This window comes from Stylophora pistillata, chromosome 3 (genome assembly GCF_964205215.1).
Source record: "Stylophora pistillata chromosome 3, jaStyPist1.2, whole genome shotgun sequence".
Classification (NCBI taxonomy): domain Eukaryota; kingdom Metazoa; phylum Cnidaria; class Anthozoa; order Scleractinia; family Pocilloporidae; genus Stylophora; species Stylophora pistillata.
In genome coordinates, this window is record NC_142521.1 from 25,090,408 (window position 1) to 25,117,907 (window position 27,500).

The window sequence follows — 27,500 nt, forward strand, 5'->3', positions numbered from 1 at the left end:
AGGACGAAAACTTCAATGAACATGATCAACTCAAGAAGGCCTTCAGACGACGCTCATTGCTGTTTCAGCACTTTGTCCAACGGTTCAAGAATGAGTACCTTGCTTCGCTGCGGGAGCGTCATGTGTATCAGTCTAATAAGCGAGGATCGCAGGAGGAGATCATTAAAGTTGGGGACGTTGTACTTATACACGCTGAAAGTGTTCCTCGTAATTCGTGGAAGTTAGCCATTGTAAAGAAAATTCTCCGTGGCAGTGATGGCCTAGTTAGAGCTGCAGAGATCAAAACAAACTCAGGAGTTACCAATCGTTCAATACATCTCTTGTACCCCTTGGAAGTCACACTGACGGATCCTAAGGAACACTTTACAGGAACTGAACTGCAGATTCCACAGGTCAAAACACTCAGAAGAAGCAAACGAATTGCTTCACGCCCTCGCCCCCAGTATGTGGAATCTGGTGACTAGTAATCTAGACCGCAATATCATTAACCTGCGGTGTGCGTTCGGCACATGCGCAGAGACAAAAAAAACATGTGCTCGAGTGCATGAGAGAACCGCCATGTCGAAACTTGTACTCGCTATGTACTCGTTGTGTTGTTTTACTAAGCGTGGCCGCCCCGTTTTATTCTGTCACTGTTAGAAGTTTCTGATTAAGTATTCGTTGATTAAAGTCGATCAATTCAGTCTTGTGGTTTACACAAAATATTTCAGTTCCATACCAACGATATCGAGGCCAATTTAACCCTTTACTAAAATGTCACACAAATGACTGGTAAATTCGTGTTACTTGTTCTTACTACTTGATCAGTTAATACTACATAATCGGAAAATAGATTGGAAACAGGGATATAATGCTTCGTTGTTGAGCAATGTCCCTCTTTTAAAGTCCGATTTTAGTCTTTCTGAAGTAACCTCTAAATGTCGTTAGAACATCTTAGGCATTCTTGGAAGTGTCACTTGAGTCCTCTTTTTATTTTTAGAGACTTTAATCAAATGAAATGTTTTTTGTTTTGCGTCTTTTATGTTCCTAGTTTTCTTTTTTCCCCAGGCAAATGTTGTCATTTTTGCAATTCTTCTGCGAGTTGTCTTTGGGAAGCTGGCCTCCAAATATAGTAAAAACAGCTTGGAAGCTTCAAAGTGAGAGACATTTTTTGTTAACAGAAAATGATGATTTTTGCGCGTCGTACCTCACCTCTCTACAAAGCTTTGTGATATACGCCAGATAATAGCACAATAAAGATTCGCTTTAAATACGCGTACTGTTTCGTCGATATCGCTTTTAAAATGTTCTTTCGCTTTTTCCGTTTTCTTTATTTACTAACTAATGCATGTTGATCTACTTATCTCAGGAAAGGCCTAAGGAGTATTCTTGCTTTACTTCCTTTACTTGGTGTCACGTATTTTTTTGGATTCATACAGTTCAATGAAGCTTTGCGTTATCTCTTCATTGTGCTCAACTCAACTCAGGTAAGCTAAGGACATCCTGATTATGAATGGATGTCAGTTTCTTAACTTACTAATCCTATCATGGAAAATTGTGCTCGATTTATTAAGAATTAAATCATGTTTGATACTAAGTGGGGAAAATGTACTGAGATAAATTGCTTTCTAATCGATATTCCTTTGAATCTTTCCTTAGGGAGTCGTGTTTTGTCTCTTTCACTGCATACTTGATGACCAGGTACATTGAGATTATTGACAAAAAATTGCTTCATAGAGGCTTGAATGCACAAAAGGCAGTCCTAGTCCATAGATCATTTGATTTAGTGTTAATTGATGCATGATGATGTTGTTTGGAATTTCCACATTGTTTTCTATAATACTCTTTGTTCGTCGTCCCCCCCCCCCCCCACATCCCTAAACTGTACGTGACCACATTTTTTTATTTTACCTCGGAGAAAATTATCATTCAAAGCTTTGAAGGGGGTATGTCTGCTCCAGTAAAGTAGATGATAATGATAGTTAAGTATATCGCTAATGTTTTAATGCATTTCAAGAGGGGCCTACGAACCTCTGTTGTAGAGGCTGAAGTTTAATTAAGTGAAGACACCACGCACCTTTTAGGAGACTACATTTATGTCATGAAACAGAAAACAGCAAGTGCAATTTTGCATTGAAATAGGGAAGAAGGAAAAGGAGAGGAAAGAGGAGAAAGGGGAAAAGGGTCTTGCAGAAGGCAGCATGGTCGAGTGGTCAGCGTGTCGGACTTGCAATCTGCCGCTCCCGGGTTCAAGTCCCGCCCTGGCCACTACTTGGATTTGTTTCACGGTAGCCCCAAGTTACAAATCCTCGGCCATGCTTCTAATATAGCCAACTGGTTTGCCTTCGGCCAGTTGGGATTCTTAACAACGTTATTTTCAATTTGAACCATTTGTTTAAGTTGTTTCGTGGAAAACCTGTAAACTAGCTTCTAGCTAAGTGTTTCTCCACGTTAAAATGTTTATTATTATTATTATTATTATTATTATTGTTGTAGCAGATGTACCAAATATGCTTGTTTAAGATCACAAATTGTTTAAAAAAATGAACGAAAATAAGATTAATCGTCAGGTTACAGTTTCAAGTTCTCATTGCAAACAATAATTGAAATGCAATATAGCCCTATTCTTGCTGAAGTGAGGCCCAGGGGGTCTTGTAGCTGCAGCACAACCTTTCTCTTCATGGAGCAGCTTCTTTCAGTTTTAATTTATCATTCCTAACTCAGTCATAAAAAGTCAAATTTAGAGACTCGTCAGATCCTTTCATGTTCTCAGTCACTGGTATCTTACTGTGTGTGGAGTTAATTGCATGTTACAACTGTTTTTCACTAGGTCCGAAAAGCCATTCGCAAGCTCTGTAAGAAACAGTCATTGGGTTCGCAAACGGAAACATCGATAGCTATGACTTCTGATGGCAGAATGAGAACGGGCAGGAAGTCGCAGGGCGACGAAAAGAAGGACTGCGGTAACAAAATTTTGATTTTTGTAAAATTTTCCTAAATGCGTTGACAGAAGTAAAGCAAGTCACTAGGCTTATTAGCTTGGGCCTTCAGTCGCTTTCTTTCAATTATCTGACTCTGTATTGTTCAGTTCAATAAACGATTAAATGCCCGCCTACACCGACCGAATAAATACTTAACAACAACATCTTTTAAAAGAAGAATATCTATTTTGTGAATTTCAGACAAGCGGATTCTACACCCCCTTTACAGAGATCCAACATGATAATGACAATTTTTAATTCGTCAACAGAGGTCGTCCTAGATGAGCGGGTGAAAGAAGAGGCAATTTAACAAGTACAATCACTCACTGATCAACCTTGAGAGTGAAGGGTGTAAACTGCATAACAACTTGAATACTAACACCCATCCGTGCCGTCATGCCGCGGATAAAGCTGTGTTGCTTTGTTTATGATTCACCAGGAGGGTCTCAATGGGGTTAACCGTTAGCCGTAAAACTGCCAAACAGTTTAGCTCTCAGGCGTAAAAACTGGCATATTGTAACCAATAGCAAAAAAAAAGTTGATCGTAAAATGTTTTCCTATCTACGATGCGTCGTTTAGAAAGTGTCAAAATCTTAGATCGTTACAAGTCTTGTCTTGTGGCCGACAGAAATGTCTTAATATCAGCCGAAGAGCAGCACGATCTCAAATCGTCCTGGTTGCCTGAGTCTTGTGGTAAAAGTGTTGTAGAGTATTTTAAAGGATTGCTATTTCGAGTATTTTTAGGTTTACCTTTTGTTTTGACGAGTCTCTCCTTTTCGCGTCTTCGTTGTTCTTTTTGTAGATCTATAGTTTTAATCATTTATTTTTAGTGTGTGCTTGAACTTGGCTCAGTTCTTACCGTGCTAGACATTTTGATCACTTGTTATGGTTGAGGATAATTAGTCTGCTAGGTGGTCATGATTGGGTTGGTAAAACTGACCTTGAGTTTTACCCACACTGAATATCCTGGAAATTCCCACGGTCAGCTAACCCAAACATGTCTGTGATTTCTTCATTAAATGCGAGGGCACTCCCTGCTGAAGTTAGAAGAGAAATAGCTGTGGTAGTAGAAGGTATTAGCAACAATAGAAGAGAAGAGAATAAAAGAAGAAAAGTATAGAGTCGTGGTACCTCTTGTTAATTCGCCATGCGAGTGGTAAAAAGCCCTCAACAAAAGCAAGCGGATAACTGTGTTTTAAAACACCGAAAAATAGTCATTAAGTTTTCATAATGATTTAAACTATTTTGTAACATTTTTGTTAACTGTTAAAGGAAGAAATTAACCGTTAGTCGTAAAAGGCATCACCCCAATGAGACCCTCCAGTAAGAGCTAGAATAATCAAAAAACGAAAGTGACAAGTAGTATCGCTTTGTAACTTTGTAATGCTTTCATGGGGATCTAGGAATGAAGCTTAAATGAAGCTTTCTCGTTTTGCTATTGATTTTATTCACTTTAATGGGGGATCAAGAAGTATCGACAAGTCATCTTTAGGGATTTAGGTGAAATTGATAATCTACCTTCAAGGCTGCGTAAATAAGACCAGCGATATGTAGTTTAATGGTGGCGAATCGGTGGAGGTCAGTTGAATCGTTATCATGTTTAGCTATGTTCGGGGTTAGATAAAGAAAGCATGGAAAATATGGGTTATTTAAACCGGTAGGAAATGCTTAACATACTCAGTGCATACCAACAATGCTACGCCGATTGTAAGAGATAAAAGCTCAACTCTAATAGTCTTAAATTCCAGTTGTTAAAGTTGATGATCATTGGATTAGTAAAATCTGTCTTAAATGCTGAGCAACAAAAGTGGACTGTTCTGTAAACTCAAATATGTATCTCTTTATAGCTTCACTTTGAAATCACACGTGTTCCTTGCAATCTCATTGGCTCTTATTGGTGGGATTTGTCGACGAATCTCACCATTTTTTGCTATAAATCGCGTCTCTTTCCTAGCCAATACCATATCTTTACTTAAACGCGATAACCAATCAAATTTAAAGGTTTGTTTAAAGTAACCAGTCAAATGGCAGGAAATGAAAGACAACTCTTGCAACTGCTTACCAACCAGCTCATTATTAGATCAATAAATTATTTGTACCGTCAATAATCCTGTATTTGAGTGATTAAATTTTGCGATTTCAAAATGGATGCAAAAAAGTGGTAATTTAACTTATGCAATTTTGGAGTGAAATCATACCTGTGATTTGAAATCAAAGTTAAGCTGTATCGATTTTGAAATGAAGCGTACGATTTTAGATCAAATTGCACTCCAATCAGATCAGTTTCCTTTATACCTCCCGGTATTTTAACGCAAATGAATGCGTATTTCCTCGTAATGAACAGCAAAAGGTTTAGTTTAGGGCGCTAAAGGTAGAACGCTGCACTAGTATCGCAGAGGTCAGTGGTTCGAATCCCGTGCAGGCCTGATTTTTTTCAGGTCTGATTTCGCTATTGCATAAATAGCGCTCTCTACTGCGAGGATCGTGCATCATACGTAAAAGGTGTAGTTTTCAGTTTCAGGAAAAAGTTTGTTAGGACAAGATTGAAACTACTATGCAAATCTAGTTTAACGGGCCTATGCCTAAATTGACCTGAATAATTGATAAAAACGCCATGGGTTGTCTCGGCACATAAAATCTCCCCAAAACTAATTTCACAATTTTTTAGATTTCGCCTAGTCGTTAAACTATCTCTGAAATCAGTTGACGCAAACTTTGAATCACTTTTTGAAAGTAAAATATTACAAAAATACAGAAAACTAGAAAACCTTAACTCAGCAACTTACAGAGACGGAAAGTTATTATTTGGTACCTTGGTTTTTATGTTACGTAACATGGAAAAATTATTCTGTCTACATGGTCAAGTCATTTAGTTTAAAGAATAAGAATGTGTAGATCAATTACATCATTGATTATTAAACTGGAGACACTCAAAATTTGATTTCTAATCGCTACTTAGAATTTTGAAATTGACATAGATTCATAAGGTTGAAGATCGTAAAATGCCATAGCAGTAACAAAAAAGCCATTTTTATTTTCAATTTTGTCCCGAAAAAAAATTAAACAAAATTCGATTCTTGCAAACAATGAATAATGAATGTTAAAGTAATCCTTCTTCTTAATATCCTGCTCTTGACGATATTGCAGTCCTCATAGGAGCCTAAACGTCAAACCTGTGAAAGGGATTTGACATGCAACATTGATAAATGAGACAAGAAATATAAGGGATAGAAACCAACGCTTCGGTGCATCTTGCGCCACTATCAAGGTTACGCAATCAATGATAAAATGCGGTTTGTGACGAGGCTAAGTTGAAGCGAATTTGCATAAAAGAGTGCCAAGCTAATAACATGAATATTTATAACGAAGAGAATCCGACTGTAGGTACATTCAATGCTGGTTTAAGATCTTGAATACACTGCATTTCATTAACAAGACAGTCAAACATGTTCGTGCATTTCATGATTACATTGAAGCGTGCTAAGAAATTGTTCGGAACAGCAGTGTTATATTCTTTGGAATAATGCCTGTAAATAGATGACGCCTTTTGACGGTGTCCCTCAACGCGCGTGTGAAGGTGGCCCTTTGTGTACCCGACAGAACCTGCATCGCACAGGTCACACTTGAATAGATAAGCAACGCGTTGCTGGCTTACGATGTTAGGCTTGGGCTCACGCAGGCTTAGATCTTGTTTAAGCTTGCGGCTAATAAACATGGGTTGAATGGTCTTTTGCACCTTGCTGCTAAGATGTCTCAGCTGTCGGTTGATCGACACTGCAGCATCCTGATCTTTATAGAGGATTACTATCCGGATGGCGTCATCGGTATGCTGTTTAGGCTGGTCCACTGCGACTCTCGAGGTGATAAACCTGTTGATAACAAAAAGAAAAACAATGACTTTCCCTTCTTTAACTACATGGATAATATATTTCAGTGCATACACATTTTTTTTTTTCCGGGGTGACTTAACAAAACACGAGTGGCATTTTGCTGTTTGTTAATGTTTTTTTCAACTCAAGAAGATTTTGTATTCAGACTAGCTACCTTTGAATCAGCGTACGAAGATAGCCCAAAACTCTCCTGGAGTGAGGGACACTTGTTTCTGTTAAATCATTTGGGTTAATTGCCAGCGAAATAAAAATTATTCTGCAATGGGAAACCGAACTCAATTTTGAACGCTTTTTTCCTCGTCAAATCCACGGTTTGGATAGCGTGCTTCATATTTCCGTCACATAGCCTAATTTCAACCAATTAAAACGCTTATCGATATGCTCACAATTATCTACATGGCTGACAAGTCAAGAGCTGAAATTTAGCAAGATGGTCGATCTTCGGTGGCGTTTGGCTTATTAGGGACTTTAAGAAACCACGACAGCGACGCCAAGGAAGACTTCGATTAAAAAATGAATTTCTACTCGTAGTTAGAATTTTAAAAATGGCTGCAGGAGCTTACTGTCAGTCATACAGCGCCACAGCTCAACTTCAGCATGACGTATAAAGTATCCGTTGAGTTCCAAATGGAAATTAAAATAATTTCGGTTTCGGTTCGCAGACGACGCAAATTTTGGCGATTTCACGTTGTTGTTTTGGATAGGACGGCTAAGAAATGTACAAAGTTTCAAAACGCACATGCTGAGCTATTGTTCTGCCAATTAGATCTCTTGTTTTTCCACGTCCTCGTTGCCGTCGCCGTCGTGGTTTCTTAAGGTCCCTATTAGGGAACTCAAGAAACGACGACGCTTTACATCCGAGAAAGACTGGACCGAGGATTTGGTTTTCGGAGGGAAAATTTGAAGATTAAGCGGACGGTCTTGCGGGAAGACGACGGCATCTTAAGTCATTATGAATTTTGTTTGGCTATGGCGTTCAAAGACTTACGTAATTCGTTTATAATATGCTACGACGATGGTTTCATTGATGACGGACGAAGAATTTGTTCTTCTTTACGACTTTTATTCTTCGAAAGACCTTGATTTTCCTTCCGATGTTTACGCACCGTTTGACCTCGAGGAAGCTGAATGTCAAAGAATCAAACAAATAATAAAAGAAATAGGTGCTAATTTGGTGCAAACGTTTCTCAGAAAAGTTTCTCGAAGTACACGGCTGTCAGTTGCCTACGTTTTCTCGGATTCTTCTGCCAGGCACTGGGTAGCCACGTAAACACTACTCGCCAAATGCGCCCCTGTAAAATGAGCAAAAACTTCGAAATTCAATCTGAAACGATCTATTCGACATAAAAACGATCTATTGGACATATAAGACTCTTAGAGGCACACAGCTTCGGAAAATCGGTTGAAATCCCCTAAAAAGAGCTACAAGGACACAAGTTTTACTTACGTTTTCCCCAGAACCGCTTTCTTCTACAAATTTCGTCGTCGACGAACTGTGGACGACGAAATCACAAACAGAGACAAGCGTAGCACGTGCATTTGTTCAAATCCAACCTCCGGTCGTCGTCGTCTTATTTCGTCATCGTATCTTAAGTTCCCTATAGGCGGATTCATGCTGACGTCATTGTTTACATTTTTGCTCATTTGCATACGGCTTTGCGTAAAGAAGGATGCATGTTAGGTACAAATTGACCTCAGGCAGCTAAAGAGCTAGAAAACCTTAGTACATAGTGAAATTTTTAGCTCTTTGGGTGTAATATTCAAGGAGAAATAGTCCATCAAAAACTGCAAAATTTCTGGGTGGCAAAAGCGCTAATGAGCTCATACATTCTATGTAAAATTTTGAGTTTTTAAACCCGTGTTGCACAAAAAGTATTCAATGCATCAGGCTCGTATTCATTGACCGAGTTAATCGTAGTTTGACCTTCGATATTCAGAGCCGATTTATTTTTAGCTCCATCAGAAACTGAATTGCTTATGCTAATGAGGCAAATATTGTAAACAAGGATTCCCCTATTAACAAGAGGTTTTCTGAAAATACGTTTTGAAACTTCCACTCTATCCCAATACTGACCGGTGCCTTCTTCTATTTACAACATATTCAGTAGATACGCAGGACAGCTTTGAAAACAGCTTGACAAATTTGAAATTTTTTAAACGGATCATTAATAAAACTAGGTTTGCGAACGAAATCCAAGATCTGAAAGTTATCTGTGGATAATTGGCTTTTATTCTCAAAGCGGCGTTATAATACAGTTTTCCACCATGTCTTTTCATGACGAAACTACCAAAACTACGTTACTTCATAGTCTGACGAATGAACTTGTTGATAAATGATAAATGCAAAATTTGTCGGGCTATACACACTGTTTACGTAACGGTGTCAAAATAAAATTAATAATTCGAGTAGCAGCCTTAATGGGCGGATGTCCTGCTTGCATAACGAGAACGTTTACAGCGGTGTAATTATTTGAATATGTACAAAACTTTGAGTTCATCCATCGTGGCAGCTTGAAGACAACGATGGCAAAGTTTCTGTTACTTTTCATTGCACTCCAGGTATGTTCCTCGCTAGTGCTTCACAGAAATGTCTTTAACAATGTAAAAATTTTACAGCAAATATGGATGATGGCCACAAGATAATCTTTTAAACTCTCTAACAGGTTAACCGAGACATTTTTAAGTCTCTCTTAATTCACTTTTAACAGGAATTCGTCTTTGTTGCTGAAAGCTTCGAAAATCGTAAGTACTTATATGTTTCCGTTTTCATTTGTGATTAGTTTTTGCGCGTGCGTTATCTTATTGAGCTCTACTGATACAATGGGATGGGAAACCTGTTAGAAGGGGTGCTACTTCGCCAATTTTAATCTGGGCACGGACGTTGTCGTATCGGTGTAACACATTAGTGAAGCAACTTGTAAGATTAATCATGCTGTTATGAAACTCAAAACAAAGTTTTCCCTGAAACGTTGTATCATCGGTGCTAAAAAAAGGGCCTAAAAAATAGAGTCTTGAGAAATTTCCCCTAGTTCCGTGTTATGACTTTTCGCTGTTATCCCTTTGACGAAAATGTACTTCAACTAAGCGAAAGATAGAGAAGAATAAAAAGCAGATTACGGAATCGTTTGAATGACCAAGTCAGTGATGATCGTAAACTATATTCTCCTTTGGATGAGCGGAAGTCTTTAAGAGACTTTATCGCAGACTCTAAATGTTCAACTGCACTGTGGCAAAATTTTGTAATCCTATCCACCAGAAACCGATTTTTCTTCATATGACGTTGTAAAGTAAAAAAATTCCGAAGAAAGGCGGATTATAATAATATGTGTTAATAGACGGCCAATGCTCCAACAGAAATGGTTTTCCCGTCTGTTTTTTTTCGATTCCTTGTTTGTGGATAGTTGTGGTCTGTCCGTTGACAAGAGGAATGGTTTTCCCATCTGAATTTGTTGATTCCATGTTTACCAAACTCTTGCTTTAAAGCCGATAACTTTGCGTTCAAGAACACTTTTTATTTTACAAAACAAGTCATTAGTAAAACAACTAATTGCCTTTCTGCTAGACTGGCATGTAACCATATTGCTAATTCTACCCACTATGACATCTCGTCTGATGAAAACTCGTTTCGATTAACTTGTTCACAAAACTGCAGGTTACCTGTCAATAATTATCTGTCAACAATGCGGTATATTTTTGATCACATGACGAACTTTGAACCACTTAATCCTTTTATGCAAATGAGCTAATGCGAGCTTCAACCTCGCACAAAGCTCATTTGCATAGTAACTGGATACTTCTGACTCAGACAGACGACCTGCGCACTCCAGGCAGCCTTCCTGTAAGGTGTCATAATCCTGACATCGATGTGACAGATAATCGCTTTTGCAGTGTTTTCTTTGCCGGTTACTTGTCATCAAGTTTCAATAAGACGGCTCTCGTGTTTCTGGAGAAAAGTGAAGTTTTCGTAAATTGTGAGATCGGATGGAAGAGCACGTGTTCAACTATTTCACTCTTCGTTCTTGGGAATTCATTCATAAAATGTGGGCGGACCTTGGAGCATCCAATAAGCTGGAAATAACAAATAAACGGGAAGTAAAATCGCGAGAAAATACTCCCGAGGAGAAACGAAAACAAAATAGAGAGTGGAGAAAGCGAAAGCGACAGCAGAAGAAGGCGCGTAACCTGGATCTGCTCGCTAATACTGAAGTTCTGCCGGACATCAATGATGGACCAAATGTGGCCGAGACGAACTTGATAGATAAGACATCGCTTTCTCCAAATCTGGTTACAGAACAGGTAGGAAACAAAAGCGGACTTATCATGCTTGAGGCTAATTCGAAAAAGCAAATGTTGAGTAATGCGAAGCGACCACGATTAACAAACCTCTTGGATGTAAATTGTTCAAGATCAGCAACAATACTTCGGATGGCGCTTGAGGACGACGCAAAACGCAAGCCGACTCAACATTCAAGGCCGTTATTAGCACAGACAACGTTTCAACGTATTGTTAGTCAGAAAAATATCCATTTGAAGAGTATGTCTGATAAAGAATTCAACTGCAGCTTTAAAGAATTGATTCCGGAACATTTGGAATACCTAACCCAACATTCTATTGGCTGTGGAAGTTTTGGCCAATGCTTCAAAGCAAGTTACCGCGGGATCGCCGTTATTGTGAAGCAAATGACACACAATAACAACGCCGAAGAACAGTACAGGGCAAAGAAAAACCTTCTTCATGAAGCAGGGGTTATAACTGCGTTGGGGGATCATGCTAATCTCCCAATGTTGTTTGGAATAGTTACAAAGAGCGTGCCCTTATGCCTTGTTCTACAGTTCCATGGCGTCAACCAAGAAAGCACTACTCTTCATCAGGCAGCAAGCAAAAACCTACTTAAACCAACAGATTGTACTTCACTGTTTATAGAGATAGCTTCCACCTTGAGCTATGTTCATTTAAAAGGCTACCTGCACAATGACGTTAAGGCTAACAATGTGGTATTGGAAAGAAAGTCCGACTCTGCGAAATATGACCCGATTCTTATTGATTTCGGTAAAAGCACCAAGCTAGGGTTGCCATCCTCAAAACGAAGTTCGTCCTACTGTTCAAGAAAGACCAATTTAGCACCAGAAGTCCAAAAAGAAAAACGTTACAGCATTGCTAGTGACATTTACTCATTAGGGAGAATGCTGAAGGCTGCGTCGTGTTTAATAGGTTTTTATGACAAGGTGCGGGTGCTTGTGAAAAAAGCCACTGACGAAAACCCCGGTGATAGGCCTACTGTTGAAGAATTTTTGCAACAAATCTCTACAATTATAGCATAGGCATTTCGCTAGTTCTTTTTCCCATCTCGTTGCCATGTTCCCACCAATAACGTAGCTCCATTTTCTGCCTTTAAAAGCACACACAACCCAAAATTCCTCTATTCGCTCCGACGAAGGGCTAACGCTCGAAACGTCAGCTTTTGTAATCGTTACGGTGGCCAATTTACCATTTCAACTTTGTTGATATATCTAAACTTTTTCCCATGCCATGCGTTCTTGTAAATCGACCCCAACAATTCATTAAAAAGAAACACATAGAATATTTCATTTTTTTTTTCTTGCTTTCTTTTTGGAATCTCAACTCAAATGGCATTAAACAAAAATGCTGGATTGTATTGCACTTTTGGGTATGCCACCTTAAAGTACAGCCTACTGAATAACATCATCGAAAGAGTGTAAAATTACAAAAACGCTGGGTTATACCGCACTTTTGGGTGTGCCACCTTAAAAGTACAGCCTACTGATTAAGATCATCGAAAGAGTGTAAAAATGCTGGGTTATACTGCACTTCTGGGTGTGCCACCTTAAAGTACAGCCTACTGACTAAGATTATCGAAAGAGTGTAAAAATACAAAAATGCTGGGTTATACCGCACTTTTGGGTGTGCCAACTTAAAGTGCAGTCTACTGAATAAGATTATCGAGAGAATAAAAATTCAAAAACGCTGGGTTATAGCGCACTTTTGGGTGTGTCACCTGAAAGTACAGCCTTCTCAATAAGATCATTGAAAGAACTCTCACAAGAAAGAAACTTTAAGTTCATGGATCTCCTAAGAAAGGTAACTAGTGCATAGTGTGAAATTGAAAAGGAAGCAAGTACTTACAAATGGTGCCCTTTTTGATACCGCTCTCTTACAAAACATCTGGGCGCTGCACAATATGTTTCTTTATATCCTTTGACTTTTGGTGATAAGCCGCATCCACAATTCAACTAAATTAAGCCACGTTTTGAAATGCTTAAAAGCTGTTTGAAGGAGTTATTCGCACACTGATATGCTTGATCAATCTATAACATATTTAGCTAATTAATACACGTGGTTTAACTTTGGAAAGCAAGTTTTCATAGCCAATCAGAAAGCAACTGAAAAAGGTGTTGATGGAGCTTGCATCTGTAGCTTCGTTACAATATGACTTCGAAAAGCTACCAGGTTTCGTGCCATAAATGCGAAAAACCTTTTAACACAAGCTTCGCTCTGAAACAGCACTTGGTTAAGGCGCATTCAATTAAAACTTTACCGAAGAGAATAAGCTTTGTGAGTGAAGGAATCGAAGCGCCACTTCCAAAACCACAAAGAATAAGCAAGAGGGCCGGAACGTATCGCGCTTATAAGACATGGAGAGAAAGTGTGCTGAAAGGAATAAAAAATGCTCACCACCCAAGAGCTCGAGGTAATTTTGAATATCAAAAGTCTAGATATGATCTGTTTCACATCTATTTGTAAGCGTCGCACGTAGTCTTGCTGTATTTTGAGGAGCTTGAGGTTGCCATTGACGTTACTTTGTTCTTTAACATACAGCAAAATGGCATAAACAGGAAATGAATTTCGTTCCAGCTGAGTTCTTCAAATAGTTTCTGGCCGATCTGGGCAAGCCAACAGTTTACTCTGTCAAAGACACCAGTCACTGGAGAGCTCCAATATTCCATACAAGTACGAGACGGATTTCTTTCAAGATTTTTGAAATGAAAGCAATTCGATCTGCGTTACCGGAAATACAGATAGCACAGGCCTGGTGCGGTAACAGAACCATAAGCGAAGATGATGAAAATGAGTTAGAAGACATCAAAACGGCCGAGGACGCCATTCATGCAGCTGTTAAACGTGCCAAAACGACCAGAAGGCGTGTATCGTGTAGAAACCAGTTAAACGTCATAGTGCCTTACTTCAAGACAATATTTGAATCATTAGTTGTAATCTATGTTGCTGCATGTCAGAGAATTTCCATGACAAGTTATGAACAGCGCTTGGCCCTAAAGATATAAAATCCATTGCTGCCAGAATCACCCCTACTCCGCAACTGCCAATTCCAACTGACGAATTCAAGGACACTTGTGATGGCATTCCAAATCGAGTGACGATCTGTGTTGTAGTCCAGAAATTCGTTTTGAGTGCTTCATTCGAGGGGCAAGGTTCCTGCAAAAGATGGAGGCCTGCCTTCACCAGAGAAAGTGTATTTGAGGGTATTTGGAATTTCATCCCATCATCGAAAAAAATGCTCTTGCTCAATAAATCGACGTAAATCATACCCCAGTGATTGCGTGTCGGAAAATGGACTGGAGCCAATATTTGGGACATTTCTGTTGGGTTGGTTTGTTGTACTAGCCGCATTAACTTTCTTGATTTGAAGCTTTTTACGTCTGACGTCATCCAAGTGAAAAATTCTGAAGTTGTGTTATTTCCATTACAAATGAATAAAGGCTGATAGTTTCGAAAGAAGCGGACCATGCCAAGCCTCAAGAAACTCACAAAGGAGCTACGCCAGGAAATCGTAAGTTATCTTTTCCCTTTTCCCCCTATTAGTAAAGATCTAGCATTCCGTTTAGCAATTCTCACTTTCGCCAAAGCTAGGTTTTGTAGCCACATAAACTTCATCGGTCGTTGCCTTCATTCTAAAGTTATTCCCAAGGGTTTTTGCTCCAATTTTCATGCATCTTCATTTATGTGCCAAAAACGTAATCGCCTCACCGAACAAATCCTACATTGCCGCTCTGAACTTTCCAAAATCTGTCCAGCAGTTTTATTACAATCTATCTGCGCCAAAATTCAAGAAACTAATTCGAAACTTTTCAATCATTTAAACCAAATTAAGGCCCAAAAACTTGACCAACTTATCGGTCCCCAAATCGCTAACCACTCATCACCAGAAAACCTCAAAACTGTAGTTACCATTCCAGAAAACCTCTCACTTTCCGATTCAGAAAAATCTGTCCTCAGTAAGGGCTTAAATTTCGTTCCCATTTCTAAAACAACGGACGAATTCTCAATTAAACAAGACGTAGAAAAATTCCTTCGCCGTGTTCAATTAAAAGCCTTTTTTCACAACAAAGAGGATGATTCTAACACCTCGAACAAAGACACTTTCGAAACACTTCAGACTCGAAAGTCTAAATGGACTCCCCCAGAGGGCCAATTCGCATCATTAGACTTTTTTATCAAAAAATGCCGCCACGATATCAACAAACTCAATTTCAAACGTATTGCCAAATTTTCTAATCTCTCTTCTGAAGAGTGGTCGGCTCTAAAAAGTCTTAGAAAACGCAAAGACATAGTTATCAAAGCGGCCGATAAGGGCGGCTCAGTCGTTGTTTGGCGCACCGACCTCTACCAAAAAGAAGCTTTGCGGCAACTTTCTGACACCTCTTTTTATCAAAAGATCGACAAAGACCTCACTGCCAGCAATCAAAACTCCGTCAAGAATACGATCAACCAACTCATAACTAAACAAGAATTGCCGGCCACAGCAAAGAATCTCATCATAACCACTCCTAGAACTTCTCGTATTTACTTTTTACCTAAAATTCACAAACCTAACAACCCGGGTCGGCCCATTGTCTCGGCTTGCAGTTGCCCTACCGAACTTATCTCCAGCTATCTAGACAAAATTATGGCTCCCATCGTCAAAACTTTACCATCATATATTAAAGACAGCCAACACGCTCTTCAAATTTTTCGAGACTTTAATTTCCTTGGCCAAAACAAACTTCTTTTCACCATGGACATTACGGCTCTTTACACTGTCATTCCTAATGGCGAAGGCCTTCTGGCCCTTAAACATTTTTTTGATTAACGTACTGTTAAGGAACCTAAATCTGAAACACTACTACGCTTAGCCGAACTAGTGCTCACACTCAATTGTTTTTCATTCGGAAACAACTTCTTCAAACAAACCAATGGTGTAGCCATGGGCGCCAAAATGGGACCTAGCTATGCGAATCTTTTTGTAGGTTTTGTCTAACATCAATTTTTCAGCCAATACAACGGGTCCAAACCTGAACTCTACGGTCGCTACATCGACGACTGTATCGGCGCTACCTCCTCTACCAGAGAGGAGCTCACTCAATTCATAACTGCAGTCAATTCTTTTCACCCGGCTCTGAAATATACTTGGGAAATTTCTGACAATTCTTTATCCTTTTTAGACGTCAAAGTTTCAATTGAAGGCAATGGTTTATGCACTAGTGTGTATTACAAACCTACAGACTCGCATAATTACTTGTTATATTCGTCTTCTCATCCATCTCACGTTAAGAATTCCATTCCTTTTTCGCAGTTTCTAAGACTTCGTCGTTTATGTAGTAATGACTCTGATTTTCACCACAAATCAGAGTCAATGTGCCAGTTCTTCGATAAACGTGGTTACCCTGCTTCCGTTGTTCAAGCGGGTTACCACCGCGCTCAACTTATTGATCGACATTCAGCACTACAAACGTCGCATAAGGAAGATTCCGACCGCATTCCATTCACTCTCACGTTTCACCCTCACAACCACTCAGTTAAATCCATCATTCTTAAAAACTTCAAATTACTTCAAAACGATCCAGAGACAAGCACTATCTTTTCGCAGCCTCCGCTCATTTCATTCAAACGCGACAAAAACTTAGGCAATTTTTTGGTCAGAAGTTCTTTTCAGACTAATGAGCAACCAGGCACTTTTAAATGCGCTCGTGCGCGATGCAAAACGTGTCCTTTCATTCACAACACTGATAAAATATCGGGACCTAAACGATCCATTAAGATCACCGATCACTTCACGTGCACCTCCGCTAATGTAATCTATTGCATAACTTGCACTTATTGCAAAAAGATATACATCGGCGAAACGGGCAGAAGACTAGGTGACCGATTCCGAGAACACCTTCGAGACGTGGAAAGGAATGACAAGGACACATCTAAACCATTCGCTAGACATTTTAATTTACCTAATCATTCTAAGCAACATATGGCAATCTGCGGTCTTTCCTTGCACTTAGGTAGCACGGAAAGCCGTAAAAATCTTGAACAAAAGCTCATCTTTCAAACCGGCAGTCTCAATCCCACAGGGATCAATGAACGCTTTTCATTCCACTAATTTATTCATGTTTTTCTCGTTGCCATGCACCCACCAATAACGTAGCTCCATTTTCTGCCTTTAAAAGCACACACAACCCACAATTCCTCTATTCGCTCCGACGAAGGGCTAACGCTCGAAACGTCAGCTTTTGTAATCATTACGGTGGCCAATTTACCATTTCAACTTTGTTGATATATCCAAATTATTTCCATTACTCCTTGCTTCTTCTAGACACTTTCCAATGCATATGTCAATAACAAAGTTATCAAGATATCTCTCTTCTACAAGTTCAGCAAAGTTGAGCGAGTCGACTGACTTCCTCTGAAATTTTAATATTGCCTGATGTGATTCAGTATGCCACAATGCCTTCATAATTACTTCCTTTTCTCGGTCTGTGCAGCCCTCAGTTTTGGACATCCACCGCTGTTCTGAGTTAAGTTTACGCTTCGTTGTTGCAACTGAACAAAACTTTCTCAGAACTCCAACACCGTTGAGGTCAAAGTTTCCAAAACCAAACATTTTTACTCCTGTTGGGGACCTCTTCTGCTTTCCTCTCTCTTTCTCCATAAGTGACATGGCATCGTTCAGCAAACTTTCACTTGGACGTTGCAGAAGGGTGAGTGGATCAGTGACCACAAAGTGACCGAACAGAACCTCTATTTCACCACGGAGTGAGGACACCTTAGGAAGCCTGTCCTCCAAGCTACCAAATTCCCATCTGGTCATTGGTAGTGAGAAAATTGCGGACAAAGGAGTTGCGCTGAAAGCAGCAGATGATGTAGTTCCTCCTGAATCTGATGTTTGAGCAACGGTATGAGCAGAAACGTCACCCAGAAGATCAGTCTCTGTTGAACACTGGAGCTGTATTGTATCATCTGGTGACACAGTAACTCGACCAGTCACTGTGGAACACGAAGGCTGTTTTTTGCTGCGTTCGGGGTGGTCTTGGTCAGCATCCGAGTTGGGTAATTCTACATCATAATTTACTTTGGTTTGCGGTGACTGTATACCGCCAGAATCTGACCAATCCATAGGAACATCTTCTGTGTGTGGTACCTGAGTGGCACTGTTAGCATTGGACACATCTGCTAACTCAGCTTCAGAAAATTGGGATTCTAGTTGTTTTGGACAAGTAGAATCGAATGCAGGACTACCGTGCTCTTTGTCAACTTCCTCCCAAAAGCCGTTTTGATAGCGATGAATCTTGGACATGGACCCTCCTGACACTACAGTGCCCTTCGAGTTGTCATGGTCATACTTAAGGAAGTCATCGCCGAATACCTTAGTAAACAAGTCATCAATTACGAAAACCCACTTCTTTGTTTCTCTGCACCACGGAATCTTGTCCTTTGCAGACCAGCCACACCTTCGGTAGTGAAAGTGCTTCTTTCCTGTACTACAAATTCGTGAAATTGAAAATAACGATTTTAAGAAAAGAAATGCCCCTGGCTTAAAGTCTATTTAGAATTTTAACACGCTGAACGTGGTATGTTCCTTCTACAAGATTAACTTTGCTGTTCATATTTTATTTAATGGGGATGCTTGAGCATAATATAAAGCGGAGTTTTTTTCATTCATTAGAAGTTTTCATGTTGTCCTTTGGCTGGTAATAAGAAGTTTATAACAGAATTGCTTAAAAGAAATAGCTGCTAAAAATCGTGTTAAAGCTTAACAATGGTTTCAGTGGAGAATTAAAAAAAGCACTTACGGAGTAGAATAGTGGCGGTAGGGCCCAAATGAGGCTATGAAGCCTACCTGAAATCAAGCACTTTTTTGCTTCGCGGAAGGAATATCTTTGGCCAAGTAAGTGGGTTGAATACCAATGCAATAATGTTTTTTCCACTAAAAAGAGTACACAAAACATAAAATATAACGAGTTTTGGTCGGCGTCTCAAAAGCACATTTATTACCAGAGTGAATTGTGAAATCAGGAAAGGAGATGAAAGTATAATAATTTGCAGCGTTTCTTAAAAACTAGCCATGCAGGTGGTAACAAAAACTAGCCTTCTTTAAATGATTATTGCATCAATGGTGGGTAAAATAAAATTTGAATTCAGAAATAGTGGAGAAAGCCCTAAGAAAGCGGACGCTTTATTCAAAATGAAATATTTTTCTCTCGCAGACATTAGAAATGTCTCACTTGAAATTCCCAGAAATTTAAATTTTTGGAATCCCATGCAGTTTTGTTGTTCTCTTGTATGATACCACCTTAAACTAAGAAAAACGGAAATGGGAAAAATGTAATATATTTTTGTGTATTTTTTGAGGGCTGATTACATGAGCATGGCTAGAAGTTTAATGACATTGGTTCCTTTAAGTGGATTTATAAGCAGCCCCTACTAGGCGAATTGTCTCAGATATGGATTTCTGATGAGTGGTTTCTGTACCTTTTTTTGTAATTAATTGACCTACATGATTGTCCTGCGCCAGATGCATCATGGTTAGTTACTCTGGAAAACAACTGACGGTGCAACTTATGGCTTGACTCAAAGCCTTGACCAGAGTAGTGATACAAAGAATGGAACTGACGCAGAAGCATGGCACTGTGGTCAATGGTTAAGTGCCCATAGTCCCCAGTGCCCAAGTGAATCCCAAAGAGCTTCTTTAAGAGGAAGCCCGATTGTTTGCACTGGAAATAAGCAATAAAACAAAACAAACCAATTTTCAGTAATAATATCATTTTACAGCTTTAAGTTGGGTTCAGTTTTGAAGATATAAATTAATACCTGACACTACAAATGTACCCCAACCAATATTATACCTACAAAGGACCTAGTCAGTGTACCTTCACATGGCAGGTGTTCTTAAATAGTACATGTTTACATGTTTCAATCCACATTCAGAAAGCACCAAACTCAGTCACAGATTATAATAATACTCTCTCACATGTTCAGAAACAAATAAGCTGAAATTGTTTACACCTATAACAGCTGAACTAAATTTATACTGGCATTTGCAACTGGTTGCCTGTTTTCTTACTTTTATATCATGAATGTCAATTTTCTCAGCATCATCTTTGGTGAACACTTTCTCACGCAAAGTTAAAGCAATGTCTCGCCAATCAGTGGAAACCTGAAATGATACCAAAATTTGTCTTATAATATACATTAATAGACTGACCATAAAACTGAGAAACTGACATTTTTACAGGAGCTCTAATTATCCTGTATGCTATGAAAATGAATATTTTTGAAAGAACTGACTACATTACCTTAACATAAAATTCAACATGCAATTCTGCTGCATAGTATGCAAAACCAGTTGATGATGATTTCTGAACGTTCCCTTTTTTCCTTTTATTTCTCTTTGGTTCAGCATCACCATTGATACCCTTAGTGTTTAGCCCTGCAAACTTCTTTGCTGCCTCCTGCTGCTTGTCTTGCCAATATTGGTATTCATCATCCAAAAAGGCTTTCAATTCTGTCAAACAATTTAGTGTCAGTTTTGCACATAATGTGGTACCCTACAAATCCTTCAAGGGACAATCAAAATTTAGATTTACACATACCTTGATGTCGTGTTCTTAGCGTAGTGTTCAACCGAGACATGAAGAGTATACAAATCGATGGTTTATTTTCCCTCAGTGTCGAATGGTGAAACCACATGTAAATAAAATACAGAAAACGATGAAATGAAAACAGAAAACAGAAAACAGAAAATACGACAAGGCAAAAAAACGATAAAATAACGGAACGATGAAAACTTACATGGATGTGGCTGCGATGAATGATGAACTGAGAAACTGAGGTGATAAATTAAGGTGAGACCTACCGAAACTAAAATGCAACACACGAGCTGTGAACCGAACGGGCCTGGGAAATAAAACTGAGCGAGTGGGTCCCAGGGCCCACTGACAAAAAAGGCAGCGAAACCCGTAACACTTGACATTGATTTAAGGGAACTTTTTCTTCTCGGTTTCCATAATCCCTTTCAAACTCTTTGCTATCCAGTATACTTTGTATGTACTGACAATTTAACAAATAAAAATCTGATTCATATTTGATATGGTCAAGTCCAAATGCAATTCTCCTTTGTCCTTGGCACAAAGGAAAACTTTACTCAGTGGGCATCAGCATTCTATTCTTAATGTGCACCTATCAAAAATCATAAAGCAAAACAGCAATAGCCTTCCACAATAATGTTGATCAAACTCCTTTGGTTTTGCTTGTGTTCAACATTTCTCCTTGTTTTAAATTAAAGGCCAACCTGAGTGAATACCACCCTATCACAGCTCACACTTTCACACATTCTTTTCATGTTGAACAGTGAGAGCAAATTTATGGCTATCTCTTCACAGCATAAGTATATTATAATTACATTTTTCAGAAAGGCCTTTGTGTGAAGACAACAGCTTAATAGTAACGTCATAATAAGGAAGCCACTTTGGGAAAACAATACATACTTTATCTAAACATAAGTATAATATTGCATAGCAAATACTAAGCTGAAAATACAGCTTAAAACCTTTGTAACTAAGTTTGCCTTTGACTTCAAACAGTCAACACAGGTTTCATCTGACTTACTTCCTTTCTTTGCTGGAAGAAGACCAGATATTCCATGACTTCTTCCCGTCCACCACCTTCGCTGTCTTGGTAATACCCTGATACTTTATCAAGGGGAAGTGCAGTATTGACAATATTGTCTATGTTCTTTAGGATCTGTCTTTCTGTTTCTCCTGAAATTATCATAAGTGCAGGGTTTTGAGAGAATATGTATAAATTAATCAGTTCCATTAATCAACATATATTTTTTTTAACAAACCAGTGTGCTAGATGTTATTTCAACACCAAATGCATCTTCTTTAATAGGGAAAATTTTCATTGTGGGACTAAGACCTGAACAATCATTATAAATAACCCTTAAAAATGGACTGGAGGTGAATTAGTTCATTTCGAAGAAAGATAGTTGAAATTTTAAAAGTAGCCAGGAAAAAAGTGGTAAAAAAAGTATGACATTTCAGGGAAAGAAAAGGAGCTGGAAGGGGTAGCAATTTACTGACAAACAAAGGAACTGTAATCGTACCTCATCTCACCTCTAATAACGCTGTGAAAGTAGCATAATACTAAAAAATATCTGTACATCAATCACACTCCAAAACTCACCAGAAAATGATGCCACTTTGATGTTTGCTCTCTCAATTCCAGTTTCAATTCCGGAGGCAACCAACTCTATAGGCAGATAAACCAAGGGAGCCAAGGAGTTGTTCTGTGTTGTGCATCTCGCAATGTAATGAACACAGGTTGATGTGGCTTAGATCTTCTTCCAAGAGAAACATCAAATCATCCCTTAGGCCCTTTGGCCTTGGAACAATTAATGAAAACAAAGAACACAATAAACACCATGCAAACAGTATAGATCTTTTTTGCAATTTATAATGCAACAGAAAATACATGGTCAAAATAATTCTCCATGTCCCTAACATTAATTTAACATCACCTAAAACTACACAAAATACCTTCTCAGTATTAAGTAAACACAACTTAAATGCCCTCACTAAAATGCGGAAATCACCTTCACTATTGTTAATATTAAAAAAAATTGTGTTTACTTTGAGCACAGTCACCTCAGAACACAAAGTACAGTAAAATGCAGTTTAAAAAAACTTTTTACTTATTACCAAGGCTCACAGAAATAGATTTCCTTCACATATAATGTCATAACTAAATTTTCATTTCACCCTTTAGCTTAGTTACCTTCCTATGTTAGCCTTTGACTTCAAACAGTCAACACAGGTTTCATCTGCATCAGCCCCATGGTGGATGCATGCCTGTAACAAACACAATTCAGTAATTCATAACTCCTTCCTTTTACTCGGTTTAGCACTAGATTATTTATGCAGGCTTTGAACGTTCAACCTACCCTTATAGCATCACAGACAAAACAGAATTCCACTGACAACCCTCTTCCACCAAGTACAAACTCTTCATTGTTGATTTTAACAAGCAAGAGTAACAGCGCCTTGTAGTCAATAGTGACTAAAGATATAAAAAAAATTTTAGAATGTAATTTGAAAACTCAATATCATTTTAATAAGGTATCTAGTATGCTTAAAAAGGACTCGTCTACTTGACCTTAACCCTCAGCTTACCTGTAAATCAGATATTGCATTTCTTCCCATCCACTTTCATCCCTTTTTCCTTTATTGTGGCCTTCTGTACATTCAGATCATTTAGGAGAGACCTCAGATTCTGTCTGGAACAGAAAAAACATGTGAAAGACATGGAAACTGTAACTACTTAGCCTAGATTAAACAATATTATTCCTATTCTTAGTGGCCTTAGGACAAAACTTCTGTGCATGGAATACAAGATTCTAGAGTGCAGGTAGAAATCATTTTTTTTTTATCAATATCAGGGATAGGCAAGCATCAATTTATCCCCACATTTAGCCTTGTATTCACACTGGGAAGTCTCTTGTCCCACAGCAGGTACATGTCAGGGAAAATGAATATTGTTTATTACTTTGTACAAACAGACCATACCCTTGAATACCCTCCTACCATACAGGAGACAATTTTTCAGCCACTATGAAAGGAGCTGTAAATTCAAAAGTAGACAACTATGTGGGGTTAGAGATTTAAGGGTCAATCATCGTATTATGATATATCATGAAATATTAGGATGCCACACTCTCGCTACATAAACTCACCTCTGTTCCTTGCAATTGGCAATTGCAATAGGAAACACTGATAGGGCACTTTCTGAGCTTTTACCCTTAAAGCCAATAGGTACAATTCCCACAGCAACCTGGTTCCTTCCTGGAAAAAGAAAATTAAAAATAAAAAAAAACCAAACAATGGCACACTCTTAATACATTCATACTATACAAAACATCTAATAAGATGCAGTGGTATACTCTGATCCACATAATTCTCTAGTATCTGCAGCATCTTATAGATAATTTGCTTCCATAAAATAAAGGAACTAACAGCTGCTGCATTATAGACTGTAAGAATGAGACATTCAGCTCACCACCCAGAGGACAACAATCAATCTTTATGTTGAACTCCATGTCTTCTTCAGGTCAGAACCATACAGTCGTTGTTCTCTGATTGCCCAGGTAAGGACCATGGAGAGATCGACAGCATAAGCATCAAAATTTGTGTCAAGGTGCCTCACATTATAGATTTCCTTAGTCACCTTGAAAACCAATCCTTTGATGGCCTTGATTTGGTTTTTAGAAACCAGAAGAGGTGTATCACTGTTTCACTAAAATTAAAAATAGCAACAAAAATGATCAGTACAGCAGAATTAGTCCTTCTCTTTGCTTTGAGTCGTAATCTAATTTTGCTGTTTTCCTCAAATTTATGTCTTCATTTTTGAGGGAAAAGAGGTTTACCAAAACAAAGCAATATCGCAATATTTCAAAAGAAGTCAGTAAGTCCAACAGTAAACTGGAGACCTCAGCAAGGACCTATGTCTGAGTGTCCCAAAAAAAATGGAAGTTATTGATAGCTGGCCAATTGCAAGAATACACGAAATTGCCAGATTTTACTGGACAGTTCTCACTTCTTAGCCAATCAAGAAAGAATCATAAGTATCTGAATTGAACCTGACTACTAAATATTTAAAAACTGTTTATTGAAAGCCTGCAACTTCTTTTGCCAGATCGATATCACAAAGTTTAGCAAATGCCAAACAAAACATTTTCGAAAATACTTAGAAAACTCTAATAAAACAACAAAAGCTCACTTACTCTACTTTTTCCCAAATGTGTGACATTAATTAAGGAGGATCTGCCATGCAGCATCTGGGGTTCTTGTGAGAAGCTTCAAATATAGGAGTGTCCAGTCTGGAACTCTAATGCCACTGATCAGCTCCTCATGTACTTCTTCTGTTAGTAGTACTCTGAGAGTATTCTGGGTTCCTTTAACCTTGATTACATCACGAACCAGCTCTGAAATGGTGTTTTTCACTGCCTGGCACTCACTTTCTAACCCATGGGTGAGTGTATGACCAAAAAGTGAAGACATTGATTCATTCATGTTTTCACAGAGTGCACTCACCAATGATAACATGGTCCTACATCTTTCCTGGATGAGTTTTTTCTTCTTTATAGGCCCCAAGGGACTAACAGTAAGTTCTTCAATGCTACTTGGGGATCTACTACATTCTGTACTTGAGCCAGAGGTATTTGAGCTAGGGGAAGATCCTGCCGAAAAGCATGTTCCATTACAGTTTCCACTACTTGGGGAAGTGCTGGGGCTCGTAAACGATGTGGGTGATGATGGTGCAGAGCTTGTAGATTTCCATTTTTCCAGTTCGAGCTCAAGACTTACAATTTTTGCATTTAAATTTTGTATGGTCTGCTCTTCATTGCTTTTAGCGCCAATTTGAGAGTCAACACAAACCGTATTCACGTAGTCCTTTATCCTGGCAAAAAATTCAGATGAAACGAGCCATTCACTAATTTCTCGCTGCCGCAAAAGACCGACAAAAAGTCCAAATGAACTGACAACGTACACTTTGCCTGGTTGTCTTTGAAGAGTCTCCCCTTTCTCTGGGACCCACTCATTGAACGGCCTCTTCCCGCCATTGCTGCTCATGACACTCAATTCCCGCTTTGATACGGAGGATAGTTCTCCTGGAAAACGGCTGAAAAAGATATTCTGAGCAAAGAACCGTGGAATAATTCCACATGATTCCTTTGTGACCGCATACCAGTTCTTCTGATGATCGAGGCAGGGCGCAAACACTTGAATAACTGGCCACGAGTGAATGACTAGCCGAGGAGCGGGAGATTTTCCCTCCATCGCGTTTCGGCGCCAAAGCAGTACTAAGTTCAATTGAATTTCAAATTTGCCTCTCATTTCTGATATCAACTATTCCTGGGTAATTATAAATCTAATTTTCTCGTTTTGTACATTTGTACTTGTGTTGTGGTCATTAGAACGGCACCTTGCGTCATAGGCATGGTTGTGTGACAAGCGTGACTACCCAATAATCGTTGTTTCGCGTTTCGACTAAGGCTCGGTGCAGACGCCGAACCTGAAGTTGAAGTTGAAGGTCATTTATTTGTTTAAGCAGGTTGATTAATTGGCAGCTGTAATAGCTGATGTGGACCTGCTGTCCTAACCCACCCATCTCACCCCAAGGGAGGACATCCATCACACAGTAATCTCGTGCGTGGGAAATTAACGTCTCCTGCCCCAACCCTGCAGGAGACGGGACCCCCATTTATTCGTCCCTATCCGAGAAGACTAGAATATCTAACCATTTCTTGATGTTATAGAAAGATAGCAAATTCTTCTCAATTATTTTAAAACCTTGAGTGTTGGTCTGGCCGGGGCTCGAACCCTCGACCTCCCGCACTACAGTCCAGCGCTCTATCCATTGAGCTAATTGAGTACATGAAAAGATCGGCGTCTGAATCAATTTGGAACGCCTTTGGAACGGTTTTGATTCAGACGCCGTTCTTTTCATGTGCCGATCCTAACACAAACATTATTTTAGTGTATTTGCAAGCAGTTTGAATGGTTTTACTGGAAAGTCCAAACAGAACGGTGTCTGAATCAACAAGAGTACTTCTGTTAATTTAGGTCGGTCCAAATTCGAATTGAGTACGGCTCATGAATAGTTTGGCGTCTGAACCGGGCTTACATGGTCCTCTCCTGATCGTTTACGACATGGACAATTTGCTGTGTGCATGGCCTGTTACGTGCCACAGAACGTGAACTTTGTGTAGATTGCAATGATAGCGTTCTACCGCAGCAAAGGAGAGAGGTCGATGCCTCTAAATGGCTGCTGAAAAATTTAAGTGTTGTGGTATAATCCTCGATACTGCTTCACTGGCTCACGCGCGCAAACTTCACGGACAACGCTCCAAAATATAAAATACTTCTCGTTACTTGTTTTTTTTTTTTTTTTTTTTTTTTTTGAAGCACCGAGACGGATGGCGGCAAGCTCAATTTTTACTCTCTTTCAGCATTTGGTTCGCATCGATTTAAAAACATCTCGCTACTTACGGGTGATATCATCATCCCTCAGCCTAGTAAAGAAACTTTCAAGGGTGCATAGTGAGGTGTTCAAAGGGTAGATTTCCAGTAAGAGCGATGTTCCAGCTGAAGTTAAACTTTGTTTAATACTGACGAGAAAAACACCGCTGGGAATGTTTTTTTAATAATTTATTTATTCATTTATTTATTTAGTTTTTCATTATTTTACTTCGTTTGAGTTTTTTCTGGGGTGGGAAAACACAATGCTCGCTTCCGAAGTCCGCAGATCGTGTAAAGTATCCCATTTCAAGATCTGCCGTGGTTTCCTGGAACGTGCTAATTGATA

The 27,500-nt window shown here is 39.0% G+C and overlaps 5 protein-coding genes across 12 annotated transcripts in view; 2 read left to right on the top strand and 3 right to left on the bottom strand.

Annotated features, from left to right (window-relative positions):
• Positions 1-4,767, top strand: part of LOC111347525 (uncharacterized) — a 28,681-nt gene extending 23,914 nt beyond the window's left edge. For 4 of the 5 annotated variants that reach the window (XM_088752682.1, XM_088752679.1, XM_088752680.1 and 1 more), the window contains 5 exons: positions 1,048-1,136; positions 1,349-1,466; positions 1,639-1,680; positions 2,810-2,942; positions 3,230-4,767. In XM_088752682.1, the coding sequence (XP_088608808.1) occupies positions 1,048-1,136; positions 1,349-1,466; positions 1,639-1,680; positions 2,810-2,942; positions 3,230-3,270 (423 nt within the window). In that variant the 3' untranslated portion in view covers positions 3,271-4,767. Of the gene's footprint in view, positions 1-1,047; positions 1,137-1,348; positions 1,467-1,638; positions 1,681-2,809; positions 2,943-3,229 lie in introns of those variants that run through there. The other variant, XR_015998553.1, reaches the window with a different exon arrangement.
• A 1,207-nt stretch (positions 4,768-5,974) lies between these two features.
• On the bottom strand, positions 5,975-22,041 carry LOC148735206 (uncharacterized). The gene is made up of 3 exons (XM_088752892.1): positions 21,982-22,041; positions 21,744-21,862; positions 5,975-6,829 (listed from the first exon to the last, which is right to left on the bottom strand). The coding sequence occupies exons 1-3, from the start codon at positions 22,039-22,041 to the stop codon at positions 6,319-6,321; spliced, it is 690 nt and encodes a 229-aa protein (XP_088609018.1). The 3' UTR covers positions 5,975-6,318.
• On the top strand, positions 10,418-12,273 carry LOC148735207 (serine/threonine-protein kinase dst1-like). Its single transcript, XM_088752683.1, has one exon. It carries the CDS (start codon positions 10,832-10,834, stop codon positions 12,170-12,172), a length of 1,341 nt encoding a protein of 446 aa, XP_088608809.1. The 5' UTR covers positions 10,418-10,831; the 3' UTR covers positions 12,173-12,273.
• On the bottom strand, positions 12,428-20,900 carry LOC148735208 (uncharacterized). The gene is made up of 8 exons (XM_088755579.1): positions 20,729-20,900; positions 20,432-20,640; positions 20,200-20,292; positions 19,608-19,849; positions 18,976-19,062; positions 17,398-18,616; positions 14,417-14,488; positions 12,428-14,303 (listed from the first exon to the last, which is right to left on the bottom strand). Exons 1-8 carry the CDS (start codon positions 20,823-20,825, stop codon positions 14,055-14,057), a joined length of 2,268 nt encoding a protein of 755 aa, XP_088611705.1. The 5' UTR covers positions 20,826-20,900; the 3' UTR covers positions 12,428-14,054.
• A 458-nt stretch (positions 22,042-22,499) lies between the features above and the next one.
• Positions 22,500-26,137, bottom strand: LOC148735209 (uncharacterized). 4 transcript variants are annotated; one of them, XM_088752685.1, is made up of 6 exons: positions 24,916-26,135; positions 24,192-24,428; positions 23,869-23,977; positions 23,309-23,412; positions 23,080-23,195; positions 22,775-22,987 (listed from the first exon to the last, which is right to left on the bottom strand). In XM_088752685.1, the coding sequence occupies exons 2-4, from the start codon at positions 24,229-24,231 to the stop codon at positions 23,316-23,318; spliced, it is 246 nt and encodes an 81-aa protein (XP_088608811.1). In that variant the 5' UTR covers positions 24,232-24,428; positions 24,916-26,135; the 3' UTR covers positions 22,775-22,987; positions 23,080-23,195; positions 23,309-23,315. The 4 variants fall into 4 exon arrangements, with proteins under 4 accessions (XP_088608813.1, XP_088608811.1, XP_088608812.1 ...); XM_088752687.1 differs by lacking the exons at positions 23,080-23,195; positions 23,309-23,412 and adding an exon at positions 22,500-22,520 and having other exon boundaries at positions 22,914-22,987; positions 24,916-26,137; XM_088752686.1 differs by lacking the exons at positions 23,080-23,195; positions 23,309-23,412 and having other exon boundaries at positions 24,916-26,137.
• Between the last annotated feature and the right edge of the window lie 1,363 nt (positions 26,138-27,500).

What these genes read in the sequence shown, in the direction of transcription:
- LOC148735207 (XM_088752683.1), top strand. Translation starts at nt 10,832, where the DNA reads ATGGAAGAGCACGTGTTCAACTATTTCACTCTTCGTTCTTGGGAATTC.
- LOC148735208 (XM_088755579.1), bottom strand. Translation starts at nt 20,825, where the DNA reads ATGTGGTTTCACCATTCGACACTGAGGGAAAATAAACCATCGATTTGT. An exon ending in ATGTTGAATTTTATGTTAAG is followed by an intron (nt 20,293 to 20,431) that starts GTAATGTAGTCA and finishes GTATCATTTCAG; the next exon opens with GTTTCCACTGATTGGCGAGA. An exon ending in TCAATTAATTACAAAAAAAG is followed by an intron (nt 19,063 to 19,607) that starts GTACAGAAACCA and finishes TACTCTTTTTAG; the next exon opens with TGGAAAAAACATTATTGCAT.
- LOC148735206 (XM_088752892.1), bottom strand. Translation starts at nt 22,041, where the DNA reads ATGAAAATTTTCCCTATTAAAGAAGATGCATTTGGTGTTGAAATAACA. An exon ending in AAATAACATCTAGCACACTG is followed by an intron (nt 21,863 to 21,981) that starts GTTTGTTAAAAA and finishes TAAAGAACATAG; the next exon opens with ACAATATTGTCAATACTGCA. An exon ending in TCTTCCAGCAAAGAAAGGAA is followed by an intron (nt 6,830 to 21,743) that starts GTAAGTCAGATG and finishes TGTTATCAACAG; the next exon opens with GTTTATCACCTCGAGAGTCG.
- LOC148735209 (XM_088752684.1), bottom strand. Translation starts at nt 26,029, where the DNA reads ATGAGAGGCAAATTTGAAATTCAATTGAACTTAGTACTGCTTTGGCGC.